Raw genomic sequence first — 19725 nt, 5'->3', positions numbered from 1 at the left:
CTGGAAATGGAATTGTGTGCTGGTTGGGTGGTAGTACATGTAGGTATGTAATGCTTCCATACTACGAAGTAGGTACCGGGAAAATCTCTAACTTAGCGAAGTATTCATGGATGACCCCACTAGATCTACCGTAGTAGTGGCGGCGGTAGTAGTATCGAAGCTACGATGTCGATCCCCTATTTGTTACCCTAGGGCCCTGGGCTAGTTGGTTTAATGAACTCATCTCACTATTACCGAATACACACACTGTGATCTTTGGAATTGAGCTCATGCATATCTACCTACCTACCTAGGTATAGATACCGAGTAGGTGGATAGACAGCAATGCCAGGCATGAACAAACACTTGGACGACAAGCTGGGCTCTGTCTTGGCCCGTCGAAAATCCAATGGCAAGCTGAGAAGATTAAACAATACTCCTGCGAATTGCGTCGACTTCTCATCAAACGGTTACTTATCCCTGTCAACAAATTCCGCAGTACAGAAATCGTTGATAGAACGCTTACAACTCGAAGTTGCAGTTCATGAGAAGGGTAAAAAGATATTGCACGACCCCCACAGGTCCATTCTTGGCTCGGGAGGATCTCGTCTTCTGGATGGTAACTCGCCATTTGCGGAATCACTCGAGACAAAAATTGCAGCTTTCCACGGCGCCGAAGCCGCGCTCCTTTTCACCTCTGCATATGATGCCAACACCGGGCTTCTTAGCTGTGTCCCGCAGGTTGGGGACGTAATTGTCTACGACGAATTGATCCATGCGAGCGTTCATGATGGAATGCGTATGAGCCGGGCTTCCAGAAGGATTCCGTTTGCGCATAGCTCAATACTGGAGCCAAATCTGGGGAAACATGACATGCGCCACCAGAGCAAGAACTTAGGGCTTCATGATATCTTGAGACAGCTTTCAAAGGATAAACTCACCGGTAATGGTGAGACAAACGTTTTCATCTGTGTAGAAGGCTTATACAGCATGGACGGCGACGTCGCGGCTTTGAATGAGGTGGCCGATGCGGTTGATCGATACCTGCCTTCTAAAAATGGCTACATTATCGTAGATGAAGCCCATTCTGTGGGTATCTGCGGCGAAAAGGGCCGCGGATTAGTATGCCAACTCGCCCTGGAAGATCGGGTGTGGGCAAGAGTCCTTGGCTTTGGGAAGGCGATGGGTTGCGCAGGAGGTACGTGTCATATCTATCATTCCAGCATTCCATTTGTTTGCTTCACAAGAAACTATTGGCAACCCCCTGGAAATTAAAATTAATACATTTACATCAGGTGTTGTTCTCTGCTCTTCCATCACTCGGTCGTACTTGATCAACTACGCTAGGACTCTCATCTACACGACATCGATGACCTTCACATCATTAGCAAGTATCGATGTAGTTTATGACTATCTCATAAGCGGCCAATCTGAGCCGCGGCGACAACACCTGGACACCTTGATTCACTACACCCACCGCCAGCTTCACGCCCTTTGCGCTCGGCTACAACCCGGACAGCACCACACACTTCACGTTCGAAAAACACCTTCCAAGTCACCGGTCATACCAGTCTTCACCACGCATCCTCGGGCCCTCTCGGAACACTGCCAGCTATCGGGCTACATGGTGCGACCAATTGTGGCGCCAACGGTTCCAGCTGGAAGCGAGAGAGTGCGGATTTGCCTGCACGCGGCTAACACGGCGGAACAAATCGATGGGCTGTGCAGCGCTATAGAGGTGTGGGTGCAGAATCAGACGGCGGTTACTACGAAGCCACAACAGGTAGGCAATGAACGCGGCAGAGAAAGTGCAGAGGCTGTGGTAGATGTATCAACTAGACGAGACAAGCCGCGACTATGATTTCTAGCACATAGTACCTAGCACCTATCTACCTATCTATGATTTAGGATACCTAGTGAAGTCCTGCATCCCATTTACCAGCTACCTATTCATTTCTTTATCTAGCTTTTATTTACTTACCCACCTACAACCCCCCGTCCTCTTCAACCGCCGCCAGTGGCGGGGACTTATCAAAACTCCTCATCGGCTCCAACCCCCAGCGCTCGAACATCTCCTTGTCCTCGTCCCACCCGTTGCACTCCGTCGTCAGCATCTTCTCGCCCGTGAAGATGGCGTTCGCGCCCGCCAGGAAACACAGCGCTTGCTTCTCCTCCGACATCGTCTTCCGCCCCGCGGCGATCCGGATGATGGTCGCTGGCATGAGGATGCGCGCTGTGGCGACTGTGCGGAGCACTGTAGGGTTTTATTTGGTTAGTTTTGATAAAGGGTAAGGGGTAACTAGGCTTTACAACGTGAAAGCTGGGGGGTGGTTTGCTGGCTACCTAGAGTAGGGAAAGGGGAGGGGGTAGGATCGATATCAGGGGGCACTTACTACTAGTAAAGTCCAACGGCGGGCGGTCACCAAGCGGCGTCCCCTTTATCGGCACCAGTGCATTGACAGGGAAGCTCTCAGGATGCTTAGGTAGCGTCGAAACCGTGTGCAGTAAGCCCACACGATCCGTGTTCGTCTCGCCCAGGCCCAGGATACCACCCGAGCAGACATTAATCCCCGCCTCCCGCACATGCGCCAGCGTCTGCAGCCTCTCGTCATACGTGCGCGTGGAGATGACCGACGGGTAGAACTCGCGGCTCGTGTCGACGTTGTGGTTGTACGCCGTGAGCCCGGCCTCCTTCAGCTCCGCCGCCTGCGCGCCGTCGATCATGCCCAGCGTCACGCACGCCTCCATCCCCAAGCTGCGCACGCCGCGGATCATCTCGGCGATGTTCCGCAGGCTGTTCTTCCGCCCCCGCATGTCGCGCCACGCGGCGCCCATGCAGAACCGCGTGCTCCCGTTCGCCTTGGCGGCGCGCGCGGCGAGCAGGACGGACTCGACGGACTCGACTTTTTTGGCGGTTAGGCCGGTCCCCTTTTGGTAGCGCGTTGCTTGGGCGCAGTACGAGCAGTCTTCGGTGCAGCCGCCGGTCTTTGGGGGGAGGGGGGGGGGGGAGGGTTAGTGGATGGGGGGTTGATAAGGATAGGGATTGGGGATATTGTTGTGGTTGCGCACCTTTATGTTCATGAGGGTGCACAGCTGGACCTCGGAGGGGTTGTGGAAGCGTCGGTGGATCAGGCCCTATGTTCTCTGGTGTTATCAGTCTAGTTCCCCCTTGTGCGTGTGTAGGTTTATATCAAGTTCCGCAGAAATGTAAATAGAACACAGTTCTCTATCAAAGAATACAATCACAGGGAGGGGGGGAGGGAAAGCTCTTCTTACAGCTTCGTGCACCAGATTCATCAGCGGATGGTGATAAATCGCCGCTATCTCCTCCCTCGTCCAGTCATTCCTCGGCTCAGTCGCAGCAACCGCATCGCGAAGTACCTCCTTGGCTCTAGCCTTCGCCTCAGGAGTAGCAGGTGCTGCCGGGGCTTCGGGGCGAACAGCAGGGGTCGGACGGCCGGGGACGGGGTAAGGCGGGGGCGGCGACGGCTGCTGCTGCTGGATCTCGAGGGCGGCGGCGGGCGGGGACCCGCGAGGCGATGCGGAGGTGAAGGGGCGGAGAGAGTGGCGGTGCGCGGTGGTGGTACGGGGGAGGGGCTCCCCGAGACGGCGGAGGGCCTGGCGTGCGGATTTCATGATGGTTGATGATGACGCGCTGGTGAGTTGGTATAGGAGAGGATAGGATGTTTAGTTAGTCACAGGTAGGTAGGTAGGAGAGAACCAGGTTAGAAGTTCGACGGGTTCGCCCTGTTGCTTGCGGGTATGCGACTAACCTAGGTACCTTGCTGGTCTGCCTTACTGACCTACCTACCTGTACTACTACGATAGGTACTACATTACTACATTACTGCATTACTTTACTACCTAGTACCTACTAGATCTCCGCTCTCCTAAACAGCCGCCCGCACACCCGCTCGCCTCAAGGGAAACCCTAACCTAGACCCAGGTAGTATCACCAGGCTTGTTTTGTGTGTGTCTATCTATCTAGTGGGGAGGTCAGTCTCGGCTACATAAGGCAAGCAGAAAGACAGATAGATATCTAGGTAGCCAACCAAGAGAGATAGATTCCAGTGGGATAGCCATATCCCGCATCCTAGAGTGCGTGGGATATACTCACCTACCTAAAACGACAAGGTAAGAAGAAGCTCATCTAGCACTACATACTATTGCATACTAGCTATGTGCCTACCTACCTACCTACCTAGTACCTAATGCACGTAGCTAACCTAGCTACCTGCCTTGGTAGTAAGATCAAAGCATCCATCCATACATACCTATAAACCAAGCGGCAGAGCTATATGGTATGCACCTATTCTGCAAACATACTAGGTACCATATTAGCCGGCACTAGAAGCGTATTAGCAATAACTAGTTATATATATAAAAAAAAAATCCACAGCAATCCAATGTGTCCCGCTCCCCCCCGCTATATTATATGGCTGCTGCTCCTGCTTGCATGCCCTACCAGCCACTCAAAGCCGCGCTCTTTTCAACCTTTGGGCCCTGATTCGCTGGTTGACGCCATTGCGGGATTTACGAGCCGTGGATGTGTGACTTTTGTTGGGAAATAGTTAGGTAGGTGGTGTGGGTATTTGGATGGATGGATGGATGGATGGATGTCGGGACTTCTTCTGATCGATCATCCATCCATCTTGGGAGAGAGAGGCTCTTATTTAACTAACTAACTAACTAACTGACCTAGGTATGTTATGTACTGGGTTCTGAAAACGTCATATAGAGTCCACTTCAATGTTGTTTAGGTTAGGTAGGTAGGTTGGAATGAAGAGCTTTTTGGTTGGTTGTGTTTGAGATCGTGTACTTGGTGTTGATTTATACCTAGAGGAAAATCACTCAACGTAGACAACTATGTGTAGGTGATTCAATACACCCCGTCTTCATCCAAATGCTTTATTTTGCACGCCATGGAGGCTGAACTAGCAACTGCTTGAAATACCGAAACGTGCATCATCTTCAAAACCAAGTTCTTGGTAGACTGGGTAGCGAATGCATGATTGAGAGAGATTACCTATAACCACAAAGCGGAACATGGCCTCGTCCATCTTATAGGAATATTACCTACACTCGCAGACTTCTTAGGTCACTTGCGTCTAAAATAACACGATATGGTCTCTTGAGGAGACATGAATATGATAAAGTGTCTTCCAATGATGCCCCCAGAAAGCAAAGTCAGCCTTACTACATGTAGGTACTCCATCCAAAATGCCTAGCCATTCTGACATCTCACCTACAGCACGACTCTGACGAACCAGAAGCTGTAACCGTACCTGGGTGAGCATCAACCAGTATGACTTGCAGAATATGCATGTATCCATCTGCATGCTATGTATACCTATAGATGAACATAATCATGCCAAAAGAAGTATTATGGTGCGATTCAGCTTCTCTTCAGGTCCATGTTAAATATGACTACCTAGGTTAGGTAGATACCTACATACCATCAGCCACGCATAAATAAGACGGGGGATTATATATATCTTGATAGCATCTCAAAGCCCGTGTCGAACATTTCGTGAAATTCTCGATTGATTAACGCGCTCGTAAACATGGTTGGCGTAGCAAGATCCCGAAGGTGTGAGCGCTGCAAGCGGATGAAGACCAAGGTATATAAATAAGAAGAGCGTGCTAAATATGCAAATACGCACCAATCTAACCTAGCCACTTACCTAGTATACGCACGACTAACCCGTGTCTCAGTGCGATGAGAAATGGCCAACTTGCTCACCGTGCCTCCGTGCTGGCGCATCCTGTTCCGGGCCACCCAACTTGACCAAATTCATCCACAACGGCCACCACCACCACACCATCACTAGCAGTAGCCAATCTCACGTGGAAAGAGAGACTGAGTCACGGACACTCCTAACATCCCAACCACCGCGCAACCTCGAGATCATCCGGAACCAAGACCTCCCCGGTGGCGCCTCGTTCGGCCACTTCCGCCTCGCGACCAACGAGCCGCGGCGAACCCTAACCACCGTCTCAGAACGCGTGGCCGCGCGTCTGGTTGGGTACCTAGGGACCGAAGCTGCGTCGTGGGACTACCTCGCGTGCGTCGGGTACACCCCTCACCTCCCCGTGCGACTGAGCGAGAGCGCTGCGCTGCGGGACTGCGTGGCCCTCATGTGTAGCACGTGGCTGAACCAGCGACGGGGGCTCGCGCCCGAGCGGGTGGTGGACCGGACTTTATACTGCAAGGCGCTGCGGAGTCTGCGGCGCGCGCTGGGCGATCGTGGGCTGCAGCTGCGGTGCGAGACGCTCGCCGCGGCCACGATCCTCGAGCGCCTCGAATTGCTCTTCGACACTGGCACGCCATATAACCGCACCCCGCATGTCTCCGGGATCGAGACGATGATGTTGCGCAAGGGCCCGCCAAAGCTTGGGGATGATCTGGATGTCCATCTCATGCTGGAGAATCACGCGGCGCTGGTACGTACCTACACACCTGCGCTCTTCGATGTTCGTGGCCTGGCTAACGCTCAGGGGACAAACAGGTATCTCGTTGGGTTGTCCGAGGTGGTGACAACTTCTACCTCAGCGCCCCCTGGGCAGAAGTAATCAAGCAGACATCATCACTACCGGAACAGACCGCCTCAGAGGAGAAGCGAGATTGCTACAAGATAGGCTATTACTACGGCTTCTGGCCCAGCCTAGTACATGAGCATCGGCGTATTTCGAGCGAGGCAGATGTCATCTCACGGGAGGCGCAAGCCCTAGGCTTCCGACACCGAGTAGCGGACCTCTACGAAAAAGCCCAGCGCCTCGGTAAGGAAATCATAGAAGCGAAAGGTCGTGCGGGTCGAGTGATGGAACGGCCAGATCCCGAAGGCCCGGTGGGCAGCAAGTTCCACTTTGAAAGTTTGGACGCGATGTCCTTCGTGATATCGTACTTGATGATATGTACGATCATGAACCGGATACTCTACCATACCCTCTCTCTGCTCTGTGAGCTGGACACACATTTACAGGTAGAGCATAAAGACTTTTGCCGTCAGTTATGGATGTGCATCCCTTTTATCAAGAAGCTAGGGAATATGACTGGACCTATGCTTCTCCCGCAGCTGCAATTGTCCTACGAAGCAGCCAATGCAGTCGAGAGAGAGTACATTCTGGATACAATAATTGACTTCAGCAATAAGAATCGCAGATATACTGGAGACAGGCAGGCAATGGAGGCTTTGGTGCTCAACTCGGCAAAGGCCATGACTGGTCGGAGTGCAGTTGCTCTGGCAGTTTAATATTCCATAATACGGGCTAGGTTGATCAGTCGTGGCACTGTTAGTAGGTGTGCTGTCACTAGGATAAAGGGTTAGATAATTAAAAGGGGGTTAGGCCAGTGTCTCGAACGTGGATGCGCGTCGCGATAAATTCCTCTTCGCGGGCAGGTCGGCGAACCATTGGATCCCGAAAAGGACAATCGCAATGTACTCTGTGTAGGTAGGTACTTACTATCTAATCTCGAGCGAGACACTAGCGACAGCCACAGCCCGGGAGGTGAGTCAATGTGTAGATTAGTGGCCGATTAACATGTCTAGCAGTTTCGGTGGTTGAAACAAACGTGCCCAATTCAGCAGAGAGGGAGGTGAGGTGAGTCGATATTCTGAGGTGGCTTAATAAGGGGATGATTTGGGATTGAATATGCGAAGAGAAATGTAAATCCTTAGAAAGCTCTCCCTTCAGATATGAGTGAGACATTCAAGTAGGCTAGGTAGAATAATAGGGGCAACAGGACCGCCTCATACTTTACTTGCTTTTCATAACGCCCCAGAAGTTGAAAGGAGATAATTCATAACCCAGACGCGCTATAAACATTTAAAAGAATGCCTGACGTATCCATTATTCGTTCATCAAGCTCATGCCGTAGGCATCCCTATTGTCACTTAGAACCTGCCTCACAGCAGAGCAGGTATCTACCCGTCGAAGCTGAGAGGCATAGATAGTCATCGTTCCGAATACCTGATTTTCGTGAAAAGGAATACTCTACACCAAAATAATTACCAGATACCTTATTTGGCCATGACTTCTCCGTCAGGGCAGGGAGGCGATGGATGGATCCGTCTAGAAGACATCATGACACGGCCATATGCGCAGCACCCTCTACGCTCCGCGGACTCCTCAAGGACCTTGGCATCTCAAATAGAGCCGCACAACGTAAACAACTCATCAACAGAGTTCTTATCACTTGAGCAGGGCGCCAGCAATGCCAGTTCATCTGAATTGGTGCACGATGTCGAAAAGCTAGCCCCCGTGGTCATCGAAGAAGCCAGAGGTGAAGACTCTAACTTGGTAAGTGCCCTTAACAGTGAGAGAACTCACTCACGCGATGCAATTTGACCGAAGCCTTTAAGCTAACACCTCTCCCATGTATCAAGGTGACATGGTCCGGTGCTCATGACCCGGAGTGCCCGAAGAACTGGCCGAAGAGGAAGAAATGGGCCATTACAATACTCATATCCGCCTTCACCTTCATCTCGCCCGTCTCGTCTTCAATGGTGGCGCCAGCGCTCACAGCTGTCAGCCGAGAGTTTGATATCAAGAGCCCCGTCGAGGTCGAGCTTACGCTGTCAATATTCGTCCTCGCCTATGCTATCGGGCCACTTTTGTTCGGGCCACTGTCAGAGACCTTCGGTAGGGTCCGGGTTATCATGTGGAGTAATTTCTTCTACCTAGCTTGGAACTTGGGCTGTGGGTTTGCGCGGAACGAGACCCAAATGCTCGTCTTTCGCTTTCTTAGTGGAATTGGTGGGAGCGCGCCATTGGCCATTGGCGGCGGAGTGTTGAGGTACGTTAACTTGTTTGTCCTCTTACCAACATGCCTTAGATGCCTATTCTTGTACATTACCTAACCCTAAATTCATTTTAGCGATTGCTGGGCTCCAGAGCAACGGGGAAGGGCGGTCGGAATATACAGCCTGGCGCCTCTTCTAGGTCCCGTGGTTGGACCAATTGCTGGAGGGTTTATCGCCGAGGGAACGACGTGGCGTTGGGTGTTTTGGGCTACAAGTACTGCTGCTGCTCTGATAGAAGTCTGCGGGTTCTTCTTCCTACCGGAGTCGCATCATGCAACATTGCTGAAACGTAAGAGAGACCGCCTAAGAAAACAGACAGGAAACAACGAGCTATACACTGAGCACGATAGCAGCTCAAGCTTGCTCTCAATGATCGGTGGTACAATTTTGAGACCCTGTCGAATGATAGTAACGCAACCTATTATCCAGGTGATCGCTCTGTATATGGCCTACCTCTTTGGACTCTTCTACCTTCTGCTTTCGAACTTCCCATCTGTTTGGGAGAACATCTACCACGAAAGTGTTGGTGTCGGTGGCCTGAACTACATTTCGCTTGGAGTCGGCTACGTAATTGGCGGGCAAGTGAGCGCCTACGCCAACGACAGGATTTATATTCACCTTAAGGAGAAGCATAATAACATTGGCAAACCCGAATTCCGCATTCCGCCGATGTTCATCGGGTCAGTACTCATCCCCATCGGCCTGTTCTGGTACGGCTGGAGTGTGCAAACACGGCTACATTGGATAATGCCTAACTTAGGCGTGGCAATTTTCTCAGCCGGTTCAGTCGCTTGTCTCCAGTCGATGCAGTCATACATCATTGACAGCTATTCGCGTTTCGCGGCGTCCGGACTCGCAGCTGCTGTCGTGCTCCGCAGCCTAGCAGGGTTCGGCTTTCCTCTTTTTACCCCCTATATGTACCAGGCGTTGGATTATGGATGGGGCAATAGTCTACTTGGGTTTATTAGTATTGCCATTGGTATTCCGGCACCGTACATATTTTGGGTGTATGGCCCGAAGCTGCGCAGTATGTCGAGCTTCGCGACAGGCTAAGCTCTACATACAGGTAATTGAAATTCTCTATTAGAAATCACCAAGGTCAAGCTCTTGGTATCTGACCGAAAAGAGAAACTAATAAAGGTCAAAGCTGAATGTAAGACACCAGGCCCATTCTTGGTACTCACTTTGCCATTGTGAACTACTATATTCGATGGAGGATTCGTTCTCGTAGATTAGTATAGTTATAGGGTCTCTAACCATATAACCTAGGCATCTAGTAGGGAGGTACTGTAAGCTGCTTTGGTTTGCCACGTGCTAAAGCCAGTAGCTTTTGTGACGGGCTTAAGTAGGAAGTAGGAAGTAGGAAGTAGGTAGGTAGTAGGTATTGTACATAGGATCAACTAGAACTGTTGACGTCGGTCAACTAAAATTGGAAAGACGTCGCTTGTCCCTGCAAGAAAATAAGGTTTACAGACTAATTGGTGTGGTACCTGCTAGGTACCCACCCCCACCCCCACCCCACCCACATACTACCTAGTAGGCAGGTAGGGCACAGCGTGAAGCCTGGGGGCGTTTAAAGGACATAACTACTCGGACTAATTCTGGGCGATTTTCAGTCCCTAGGAACCATATGTGATAGCCCTGGAGGTGCCTACAGATCTGGGTTACACTTTACAAGCCTTGTAAACGCAAGATCTAGCACTAAAATTTCATTCATCTGGCTATCCGCTTTATCATCCGATACCCGCTTATTTACCTACCATTTTACACACTTTTGAAATTCGGAAATTCCCCCCATTTCCAATCATCGACACCGAAACGCCATTTAGCTGGAATCAGGCCTATGTATCATTTCCAGTAGCTGCCAGGCAGTCTCTTCAAATTGTCGACCATCTAAGATGGAGCCTTATTTTTATAGGTTTATTCACAGGATTATCATTTACTTGCCGAAAGTACTCGTTATATTTTCGTGATTGGACGATCTGGGTCTATAGGATCTACGCCACGGATCTATACTACCAAACTTCGAGCCTTAAGAGTCCACGAATCTTTCGTGGTTTACCTAGTACACCTACGCAGCCTGCTAATCTACCTAGGAGCCGGGTAGGCTTCGTACCTAATCTATGTACCAACTAGGTATCATCGACGGCGTGTCGAAGGAATCAGAGTACAAAGCCCACCTACCCAATAGGTGAAGAAACATTCGAAACATTAGCGCAGGACGATTTATCGTGGCACAGTCCAGTCGGCTTTCGCTAGTTCCGTACCTACCTAACTTGCAAAGGCATCGGCGTAATTCCCAAGGCCATCACCATCAAGCCACGCGCTAAGCCAATCACAGTAAGATACATAGGAAGGAAGATATTCGCACTCGATCGAGCCATGTCTAGGTAAGCATGAAAGTAATATTGCCCAGATAAGTTCTCACTTTCATATGAAAAGGGGCTTACAGGTGCGTCTATTTTACCTTAATCAAGCAACTCACTATCTTGACTTGAAGAAGCGCAGAGTCATATGGATAGTCCTAAATGCTTTATTACAATCCTTTCTTTAAAACCTGATGTACAATAGTCACCCGTCCCTAAATATTGCCAGACCTTCAGTCGCGCGCTTCGTACTCAAACGTTGGTAAGAAAGAAAACACTAAAGATAGGTTTTGGGGGTTTCAATGACGTTGTTGGGCAAGGAAAGAACAAAAGAGACGAGAAAAATGGCCTACCCAGGGAAAATACCAACCCGGGCATTTAATGTAAAAATAGGTTGAAAGTCTGGGGTTAATGTATGTAGGTACAAGGCGTACGAAGGATCTAAATCAGGGGCACGGGCATACAGAACCAAGCATCGCGCGCCTCGCCCGGATACCCACCTAGGTATGCAGGCTCAAATCCCAAAGTACGAATCACGAACCACATCTTTGAAGACTTGGGTCTTTTTGAGAGGGGGGTTTTATTTTTCCGCGACCACGCACATACTACAACCCAACATCATATTTCCCTATTTCTCAAGGCGACGATATCACAGATAGCTAACCTTAGACGCTTCGCAAGATAACTCATCTCCTCTGGCATCCAGTAACGTTGCAAGTATGACCGATATACTCTCGATGTAACTCAACGTTCGGCGGAGGGGTGGGATGCGCTTGGCTTGGCCAATACTGGTCAGCCAAAGATTCTTTGGTGAACCTGACCTCGGCACCATGTAAGATGATTCCATGTGCGGTACCACCCTAGCAGTTGCTCAGTAAGGGAACAGAGTGGGGAGTGTGTCTTGGAAAGCTAATTCTAACTTGGCCTTATTCTAGTGGAGTCGGGACGATGTTATACCCCATCCCATATAAGTGAATCTTGAAGGCTTCCTGTATGTCTCAGTTTATACACTACATTGCCCTTGCGTACGTTAGCCCCCCTGTATCATTTGATCCTTCCAGGTTTATACTAAACCACCTGGGCAGTCAAACAGGATTACTCCAAAGCAAGATAGATCATGACTTATCGATATTAAGTATGACAACCGTCCCAAGATCTAAAGTGGTCAAATGATGGTAGGGTATGAACTTTGAAGATGATGGTCTCATACCACCCTGTGATAAGCTGTCACCCTTGATTGCAATCTATTCCCAAGAGAAGAGGTAGTATTGTCATGTCGAGCTCTCTGGCCGTTGATTGGCTGCATCCAACAGCTTTCCCCTGAGTGAAGGCAACCTTCATTACCGGACCTGTCAAGTTTGAACATATCAGATACATTCCAACGTCCACCTTCCGCCTACGGAATAGGAAGAAAGCACGAGGGCTTCCAATCTCCGAATATGCCCTGCCGGTGCCATGAAGCTCTCATGAGCCTGAACGACCTACTCATGACCACCATCCATCCACCTTACAACAATGTGGCCGCGCCCGAGGGGCACAGCGAGGGGTACCCGCTCAGGAGTACGTCTTTGGTTTATAGATAGTAGCAACGTTGCCGCCATGGATCTGAGAGCCTCTTTGAGGCACGTTGGGAGCTTTCCAGGGTAGTGATTCCTTTATTCCGGATTTCACACACACCCCATAGGATGTCTTGATGCATCCACCATCACATCCCAGTGCCACATGTGAATCACCCAACGGTGGTTGTAGCGTGCCGCAGTGGACATATCTTATGGGATCGTCGATATAAATGCATCGGAACCCCGACTTTTATTCAACGAAGAGCCACTCCAGATCACACCATAACAGACGCTTTACGCTTCATTCACTCCTTATATTCACTCCTTAGACCGATCTCGTACTTTTTCCAAAACAATCAGTCAACATGGTCTCCCTCAAACGTTTTGCTAGCACCTTGCTGCTTCAGTCTTCGCTAGGGGTTGCCAGCCCTGTCCCGGCCAATGCTCAGGAGCAGGAGAGTGCCGCCAGCACCTTCCAGAATATGGTCTACTTCACAAATTGGTCAGATAATCTCCTAAGCTAGGTATATATCATGAACAGTGTAGCTAATATGATCATAGGGGTATCTACGGGAGAAACTTTCAACCAGCACAGCTTCCCGCTTCACAGATCAACCTAGTCCTATACTCGTTCGCAAACGTCCAATCAGACGGAACTGTGGTTTCTACGGACACCTATGCGGATCTAGAGAAGCACTACGATGGTGATTGTAAGTGACTACTACATACCTACCTACCTAGGTATATCACTACTCAATACCAAAGAAGCTCGCTAACCACCCAACTCTAGCCTGGAACGACGTAGGCAACAACGCCTACGGCTGCGTGAAGCAGCTATACAAGCTCAAGCAAGCGAACCGCCAACTCAAGGTCGCATTGTCGATAGGCGGCTGGACTTTATCAACCAACTTCCCCGCCGCCGCCGCCAGCGATGCCACGCGCTCGACCTTCGCCAAGTCCGCCGTGGCCCTGATGAAGGACTGGGGCTTCGACGGCCTCGACATCGACTGGGAGTACCCGGCCGACGACACGCAGGCCACCAACTTCGTCGCGCTCCTCAAAGCCGTCCGCGCCGAGCTCGACGCGTACGCCGCCCAAAGCGCGCCAGGGTACCACTTCCTCCTGACCGCCGCCGTCCCCGCCGGCCCGGCCAACTACAACAAGCTGCACCTCAGCGACATGGCGCCCCTGCTCGACCGCTTCAACCTGATGGCGTACGACTACGCCGGCTCCTGGGACACGACGTCAGGTCACCAAGCGAATCTCTACCCCAACGCTCAAAACCCCGTCGCGACGCCCTTCTCGACCGACGCCGCCGTCGCCGCGTACATCAACGGCGGCGTTCCCGCCAACAAAATCGTCCTCGGCCTGCCCCTCTACGGGCGCAGCTTCGAAGCCACCGACGGCATCGGCAAGCCGTACAGCGGGATCGGCACCGGCAGCTGGGAGGCCGGCGTCTGGGACTACAAGGTGCTCCCGCGCGCCGGCGCCACGGAAACCTACGACGACGTCTCCGGCGCCGTGTACTCGTACGACTCCTCCTCCAAGGAGCTCATCTCGTACGACAACGTCGACATGGTCAAGCGCAAGGTGACGTACCTCCAGGGCAAAGGGCTCGGCGGCTCGATGTTCTGGGAGGCGTCGGGCGACCGCACCGGCGACGGGTCGTTGATCGCCGCGGCGTACGAGGCGCAGGGCGGCGCGGCGGCCCTGGATGGCGAGCAGAACCTGCTGAGTTATCCCGACAGCCAGTATCTCAACATCAAGAATAACCTCGCGTGATGATAGCTTGGCTGGCCATTGGGAAATCGGGGGGGCTGGACTAGGTCAGGCGTCTTTGAGACGACGACGACAATGATGATGACGATGATGATGATGATGATGATGATATCTTGGTTTGTGTTTTTTGTTTTATTATTATGATTACTTTCTTGTATATACCTATGTAGCTGGGTGGGTGCCCAAGTTAAGATATCATATGGGGGGGGCCGGTTTGGGGGTTAGCTTCAAGTTGTACATACATAACTACTTGCGCTGTCGCATAGTATATATATATATATACCTAGGTATATATAAATCCATACCTACCTACCTAAGGATGTACCGATGTCATGAGATTAGAATATAGGTATCCTCAAAGAATCTATACTACCTAGGTAGATAATCCTTTCTGCACTTTATTCTTGTGGTCCTTGAAACCTATCTACTAACCTAGGCACCTAGTACAGTAGGCGCCTGTGAGCCTAGGTAGGTAACTAGAAAAAAGGGGGGGCACGATTTCGCACAAGGGTACCTACCTACCTAACCTAGGTAATTTATGAGTTTTCCCATCTTTCTTACGACCGTATTAATATGTTTTGTTCTGGAATTTGCTAGGTTCATATACCTGCACAGAGGCATCTCACAGGCACCCACCCCCCTCTTCATTCTCAAGCCTTACCTTATTAGTGCCCCCCCCCCTTTTACCCCACGTTAAATAGTTATTTACCTAGTAGGCGAAGTAATAAGCAACAGAGAGCCAACTCCATCACAAACCACGAATAACCACCCACTTGCTTACACTTCTCGTCGCCCCACCGCCTAACATCATGTCAAAAATGAGAAACAATCCATGTGAACATGATATATACCTAAATAAATGCAAAATTTGCATTCGCTAGGTGCCTTCGACTCTAACCCACAACCCTCAAGTACCAAACCCGTAGATTAAAACATGCTGCAGCTCAACTACAACTAAGAAGAAGGAAGATGGAAGGAAGGAAGAAAGCGTGGTTTATTCCCGACTACTCTGGGGTAGTGCCTCAGGTACCTGCAACAAAACATCGTACTAACCAGCTAAGTACTATAGCGGGAGCCCCTATCCGTTAGAATCATTGTAAATTCGATGGAATAACTACGTGCATCCCAATAATTTTATTCCGGAGAGAGCATTCTGTTTGGAAGGAATCATACCGTAGTATGCGTAAAATTATTCTGAAAATAAGAATAAATTATCTTTGAGAATAATTACAGAAATGCCCGCTTTCCCGCTATGGCAGAGGCCCTTTCAAAAACACATAATATTCCAGATATGCATGCGCGCTTTCAGGGGCTAAGCTACAGACCGTACAGCAAAAGCGCACACCAATTGATAATCCAACACATGAGTAAAATATTTCGTATCCAGTCCAAAAGGCCGCTATGCCGCATATGTAGGCGCCTGGGTATCATTTATATGTGAGGTCAAGCAAAGGGGTGAATAGAAAGAAAGAAAACAGATTTGAAATGAAAATAAAAACATCCCCAGTATAGCCTCACTCCCCGAACAGCCGTTTAACTCCAATGAGCGCGGGGAGGTTTAGCCAGGTAGGCACTTGGTGGGCAAGTAGGCTGGCTATATCTCATTAGCTCTGCCCATCTCGCTTAAGGGGGAAGTAACACGCATCGCGCGCGATTGAAAACTTACCTAGGTATGTAGTAGATGCAATAACTTGGTGGATATATAGTCGTATCGCATCGTAACACAATGTCCCATACGTGACCCCTTAGGTCCAGATGGCTTGACAGGTGGGTTTCCTTCAGTGTCGATGTGATGGACTGTCTTCAGACGGGAATTCCCTCGTCGTTGTGTTGGATCAAAGATGCCTGGGAATTGTGCGGGGTACCCGAGTAGGTACTTAGTGATGAGTGGGTTGTCTAGGGGAGTTTTCTTATGGGTGTGTTTCTAGATGGGGACGCATTACCCTGCTCAACTATCGTGAACTTTACATTTGGGAATTCTGCTGTTTACGCATTCTCGACCTCTCCTAACGTCGTATAGGGTCACGCTCTGTCAGATCGGCTGACATTCTTATTACTGCAGAGACTGCAAGCCGGTACTAGGGTCTGGCCGCTACAGGTACAGCTGCTGCGCGACTCATTCATTGACGTACTATTTTCTGGGACCACAGGCATATGATGGCTATTGCTTGGCCCCTGACTAGAATAGGAGGTCTGGCGCGGGTTCGGTGGGCGTTCGATTTGCTGACTCGAGCGGCGGGAAGTGACGGGCGAGGCTACGACAGAAGCTGCGCGCGAGTTGGAGCGGCTACCGGAGAGACTCTGAGGCGGGAGGAAGTTGACGATACGGTTTACATTGCCGTGGTGGTCTCCGGGTCCTTCGCCTTCGGGGCTAGCAGCAGTGGCTTGTTCCTCCTCGGCACGCGCGAGCGTCTGTGCGAACGGCGACAGTCGCCGCAACTTGTGTCCCTTCCAGTGTACCATAAATACACTCCCGTAAAGACAAGTAGCTAAGCAGCATAGCATAAATGATCCCATAAAGATATTCAATCGCTCAAACTATACACGCGTTAGTTAGCGAATTGTGCTACTAGACGTTCATATGGACTAACCAAGGGTATTGCGTAAGGAGTAAGGATGCCTGCAAAGAAATCTCGAGCAAAGCCATTGCCACCTGTAGCGGATGCAGCGTAGGGGCCATAAGCTCTGAGGACATAGTCTATGGTGGCCATATAAATAGCAAAGTTGGCTATGCCGATCATGCAGGAAGCAAACATGCTCCATATCCAGTGAATGGGGGGTTCGTTGTAAGCTGCTGTGAAGGCGAATACGAATAGGCCAACCGGCAAAAATATGCCGGTATATAATAACCACCAAAGTCGGGATTCATACTGAGCATATTCGCTTTCCGGGTGTTTAGTACGTAAGGCTACGTTTCGCTTTATAACCGGGAAGAAGGAAAAATATGCGATCATGTACCCAATGCCAATAGGGATGAAGCTGAGACCAAGCTCAATGGTATTAAATCCCCATTGAAAGTAAACGAAGCCAAAAGACTGAACCATCACTATAAAGAGCTTTTAGTTAGTAAAGATCATGTCATCGCCTACTAGTACATTATTTGAGCCCACGAGAGTAGGCAATTCATCTCTGCTAAATCAAGGGATGGGCAGGGCGGTAGAGGGAGGTAGAGACAGGAAGGCAAAATGATGTTTCAGAAGACTTACTAAAGATGAGGCCATCGGAAAATCCAGACAATAGAGAGAAGACAAGAACAATAGGCTCTTGAACAAACATAACAAAGGGTCGTTTCCATACGTGTACGAACTCGACCCAGTCGATACGCTTCTTATTGGCGATTTCGTTCGGCCCAAAGATGTGAGGGTTCTTGCCAGACTTCCGAAAGGATTTGGCTACCCTGTCCATGATAATGGTCGTCCGCGTCTCGGGCACAATGAAGAGATGTAGTAGTTGTGCTACAACACCAACGACGAGCTGAATCCAAACAGTCCATCTCCAGGGCAGGAACGTTTCTATGAAGCCACCGGCGATGGGCCCAATTATGGAGCCACCGACTGACGACAACACGATGAAAAGAGTAGCGAATTGAAAGTTGGGGTCATCCGGTTCGAACATATCAGAGATACATGCGAGTGTTACGCTGCCCCCCGCGCTGGATAGGCCGCCTAAAGTACGACCGGCGACATGTGTAGCCCAGTTCGGAGCCAATGCAACCAACAGACAGAAGCCATTCACAAGACCTAGGGAGGTCTGAAGGACAGGCTTACGACCAAACTCCTCCGACCAGGGAGCCCACAGCTCACAGCCAAATGCATATGAAATCAGAAATGAGGCGGCACCTCCCCAGCGTACCACGTATGGGCTAAGACCGTATTCTCTGCATATTCCTTCGATGCCGTTCGAATATAGTGTCGTGTTGAGATTCATAGACACTTGAACTATGAATATGATAGTGAGGTATAGCCATTTCTGCCTCGAAGGCCAACGGAAGCCCAAGGCATCGCCACAGTCTGATGGTTTTATCGGGAACCGGAGATCATCCCCAGGAAGCTGAACGTGCTGAGAATTACTTTGGCTGCCCTGAGTAGTTTGCTGTGAGGTTGGTATGTCGTTGACGTCATCTTCCAGCGCCGGCGTGATGGTGATCTCTGGTTGTCGTGGTCCCTCAGCAGTTCGTGCTCTCGTGGAGTCCTGTCCCGGCGTAAAGTCTTGAAGAGAAATGAGGGTAGGGCTAGGAGGTGGACTGACGGGGATTGGTGAAGACATGGTGTGTCGTAATAGATGTCGAACATGAATATGTTACCATCCCTCTGTTATTTAGATGGTAAAAGTATTACTACTAAGTAATGATCTCTTGTCTTCGTCACACTCTTGTGCTTTGGTTCTTCTGAGGTATGGGATATGGGATATGGGATATGGGATATGGGATATGGGATGTGGGAAATGGAAAATGAGAAATGAGAAATAAGAAATAAGAAATAAGAAATGGGATATGGGATATGGGATATGGAATGTGAAATGTGGGATGTGGCTGCGGAATCCTTCCTTTCAAGAGGGCAAGTCCCTTGGTAGATAAGTTTGAAATTACGAGAAGGTAAAAAATGGGGTGCTCCGGAGGGTAATTTATACTACAGCTCCTACCATGATTACCCGTCTCTTGGACGTATGTGGAACAAGAAAGGTGAGGGGAAAGGGTTCAGTAAGAAGTCGTATAGCTCATGTGGCTAACACTAAGTTCACACATTCCCAGGCTTGCCTCGCTCTAAGGCCAGTTGATGGTGTTTGGTCTAGGACCAACTAGTATTAGATGATACGGGAATGCTTCAACTGAGCAGGGCTTAAACTGTAAGTGAAGGACCTCACGCTGATTTCTTGTGGCCACTTGCCCTAGCGTAGAGAGATGTGGGAGGTTTAAAGTGCAGACCTAAAACACCATCGGAGGCACGTTCGCACTTGACGATCCCGAGACTGAGCCCACTATGTGTATCCAGTTTTACTTCTCGGGATATTGATAGTTGCTGACGGAGTTTATCATGACATCGAGCTGTAGAGATGGACCACGGTAGTGAGAATGTACATACCAACTTAAACCTTGACAGCATTGAAAAGCGTTGGCTTCTGTCAAGGTCCAACGAGGATATTATTCAACATTGAGCTGGCCCTGGAAGAAATCCCGACTTGGTGTGCTGAATTCTTTTTGAACAATTCTACCGTTAGCTAAGAGAGCTCCTTCTTGAA

At 50.0% G+C, this 19725-nt stretch overlaps 6 protein-coding genes across 6 annotated transcripts; 4 read left to right on the top strand and 2 right to left on the bottom strand.

Moving 5' to 3' along the window:
- The first annotated feature begins 51 nt into the window (after nt 1-51).
- GGS25DRAFT_225398 (PLP-dependent transferase) lies at nt 52-1975 on the top strand. Its single transcript, XM_049256998.1, has 2 exons — nt 52-1177; nt 1275-1975. The coding sequence occupies exons 1-2, from the start codon at nt 325-327 to the stop codon at nt 1838-1840; spliced, it is 1419 nt and encodes a 472-aa protein (XP_049117629.1). The 5' UTR covers nt 52-324; the 3' UTR covers nt 1841-1975.
- GGS25DRAFT_530740 (biotin synthase) lies at nt 1965-3839 on the bottom strand (the record flags this gene model as incomplete). The annotated part of the gene is made up of 4 exons (XM_049265419.1): nt 3256-3839; nt 3049-3114; nt 2373-2964; nt 1965-2233 (listed from the first exon to the last, which is right to left on the bottom strand). Exons 1-4 carry the CDS (start codon nt 3613-3615, stop codon nt 1965-1967), a joined length of 1287 nt encoding a protein of 428 aa, XP_049117628.1. The 5' UTR covers nt 3616-3839.
- A 1704-nt stretch (nt 3840-5543) lies between these two features.
- On the top strand, nt 5544-7232 carry GGS25DRAFT_513865 (uncharacterized protein; the record flags this gene model as incomplete). The annotated part of the gene is made up of 3 exons (XM_049262926.1): nt 5544-5600; nt 5695-6423; nt 6489-7232. 3 exons carry the CDS (start codon nt 5544-5546, stop codon nt 7230-7232), a joined length of 1530 nt encoding a protein of 509 aa, XP_049117627.1.
- A 778-nt stretch (nt 7233-8010) lies between these two features.
- GGS25DRAFT_513864 (synaptic vesicle transporter) lies at nt 8011-9836 on the top strand (the record flags this gene model as incomplete). Its single annotated transcript, XM_049262925.1, has 3 exons — nt 8011-8280; nt 8343-8776; nt 8858-9836. The coding sequence occupies 3 exons, from the start codon at nt 8011-8013 to the stop codon at nt 9834-9836; spliced, it is 1683 nt and encodes a 560-aa protein (XP_049117626.1).
- A 3237-nt stretch (nt 9837-13073) lies between these two features.
- Nucleotides 13074-14490, top strand: GGS25DRAFT_520455 (glycoside hydrolase family 18 protein; the record flags this gene model as incomplete). Its single annotated transcript, XM_049263882.1, has 3 exons — nt 13074-13210; nt 13270-13418; nt 13499-14490. The coding sequence occupies 3 exons, from the start codon at nt 13074-13076 to the stop codon at nt 14488-14490; spliced, it is 1278 nt and encodes a 425-aa protein (XP_049117625.1).
- A 2019-nt stretch (nt 14491-16509) lies between these two features.
- GGS25DRAFT_530734 (major facilitator superfamily domain-containing protein) lies at nt 16510-18753 on the bottom strand (the record flags this gene model as incomplete). Its single annotated transcript, XM_049265418.1, has 4 exons — nt 16510-17025; nt 17079-17533; nt 17694-18608; nt 18732-18753. The coding sequence occupies 4 exons, from the start codon at nt 18751-18753 to the stop codon at nt 16510-16512; spliced, it is 1908 nt and encodes a 635-aa protein (XP_049117624.1).
- Between the last annotated feature and the right edge of the window lie 972 nt (nt 18754-19725).

This window comes from Hypoxylon fragiforme (genome assembly GCF_022984875.1).
Source record: "Hypoxylon fragiforme strain CBS 206.31 chromosome Unknown GGS25scaffold_4, whole genome shotgun sequence".
NCBI classification, from domain to species: Eukaryota; Fungi; Ascomycota; class Sordariomycetes; order Xylariales; family Hypoxylaceae; genus Hypoxylon; species Hypoxylon fragiforme.
Note: the sequence above shows the minus strand (reverse complement) of the source record. Positions and strands in the feature narration are given on the sequence as shown.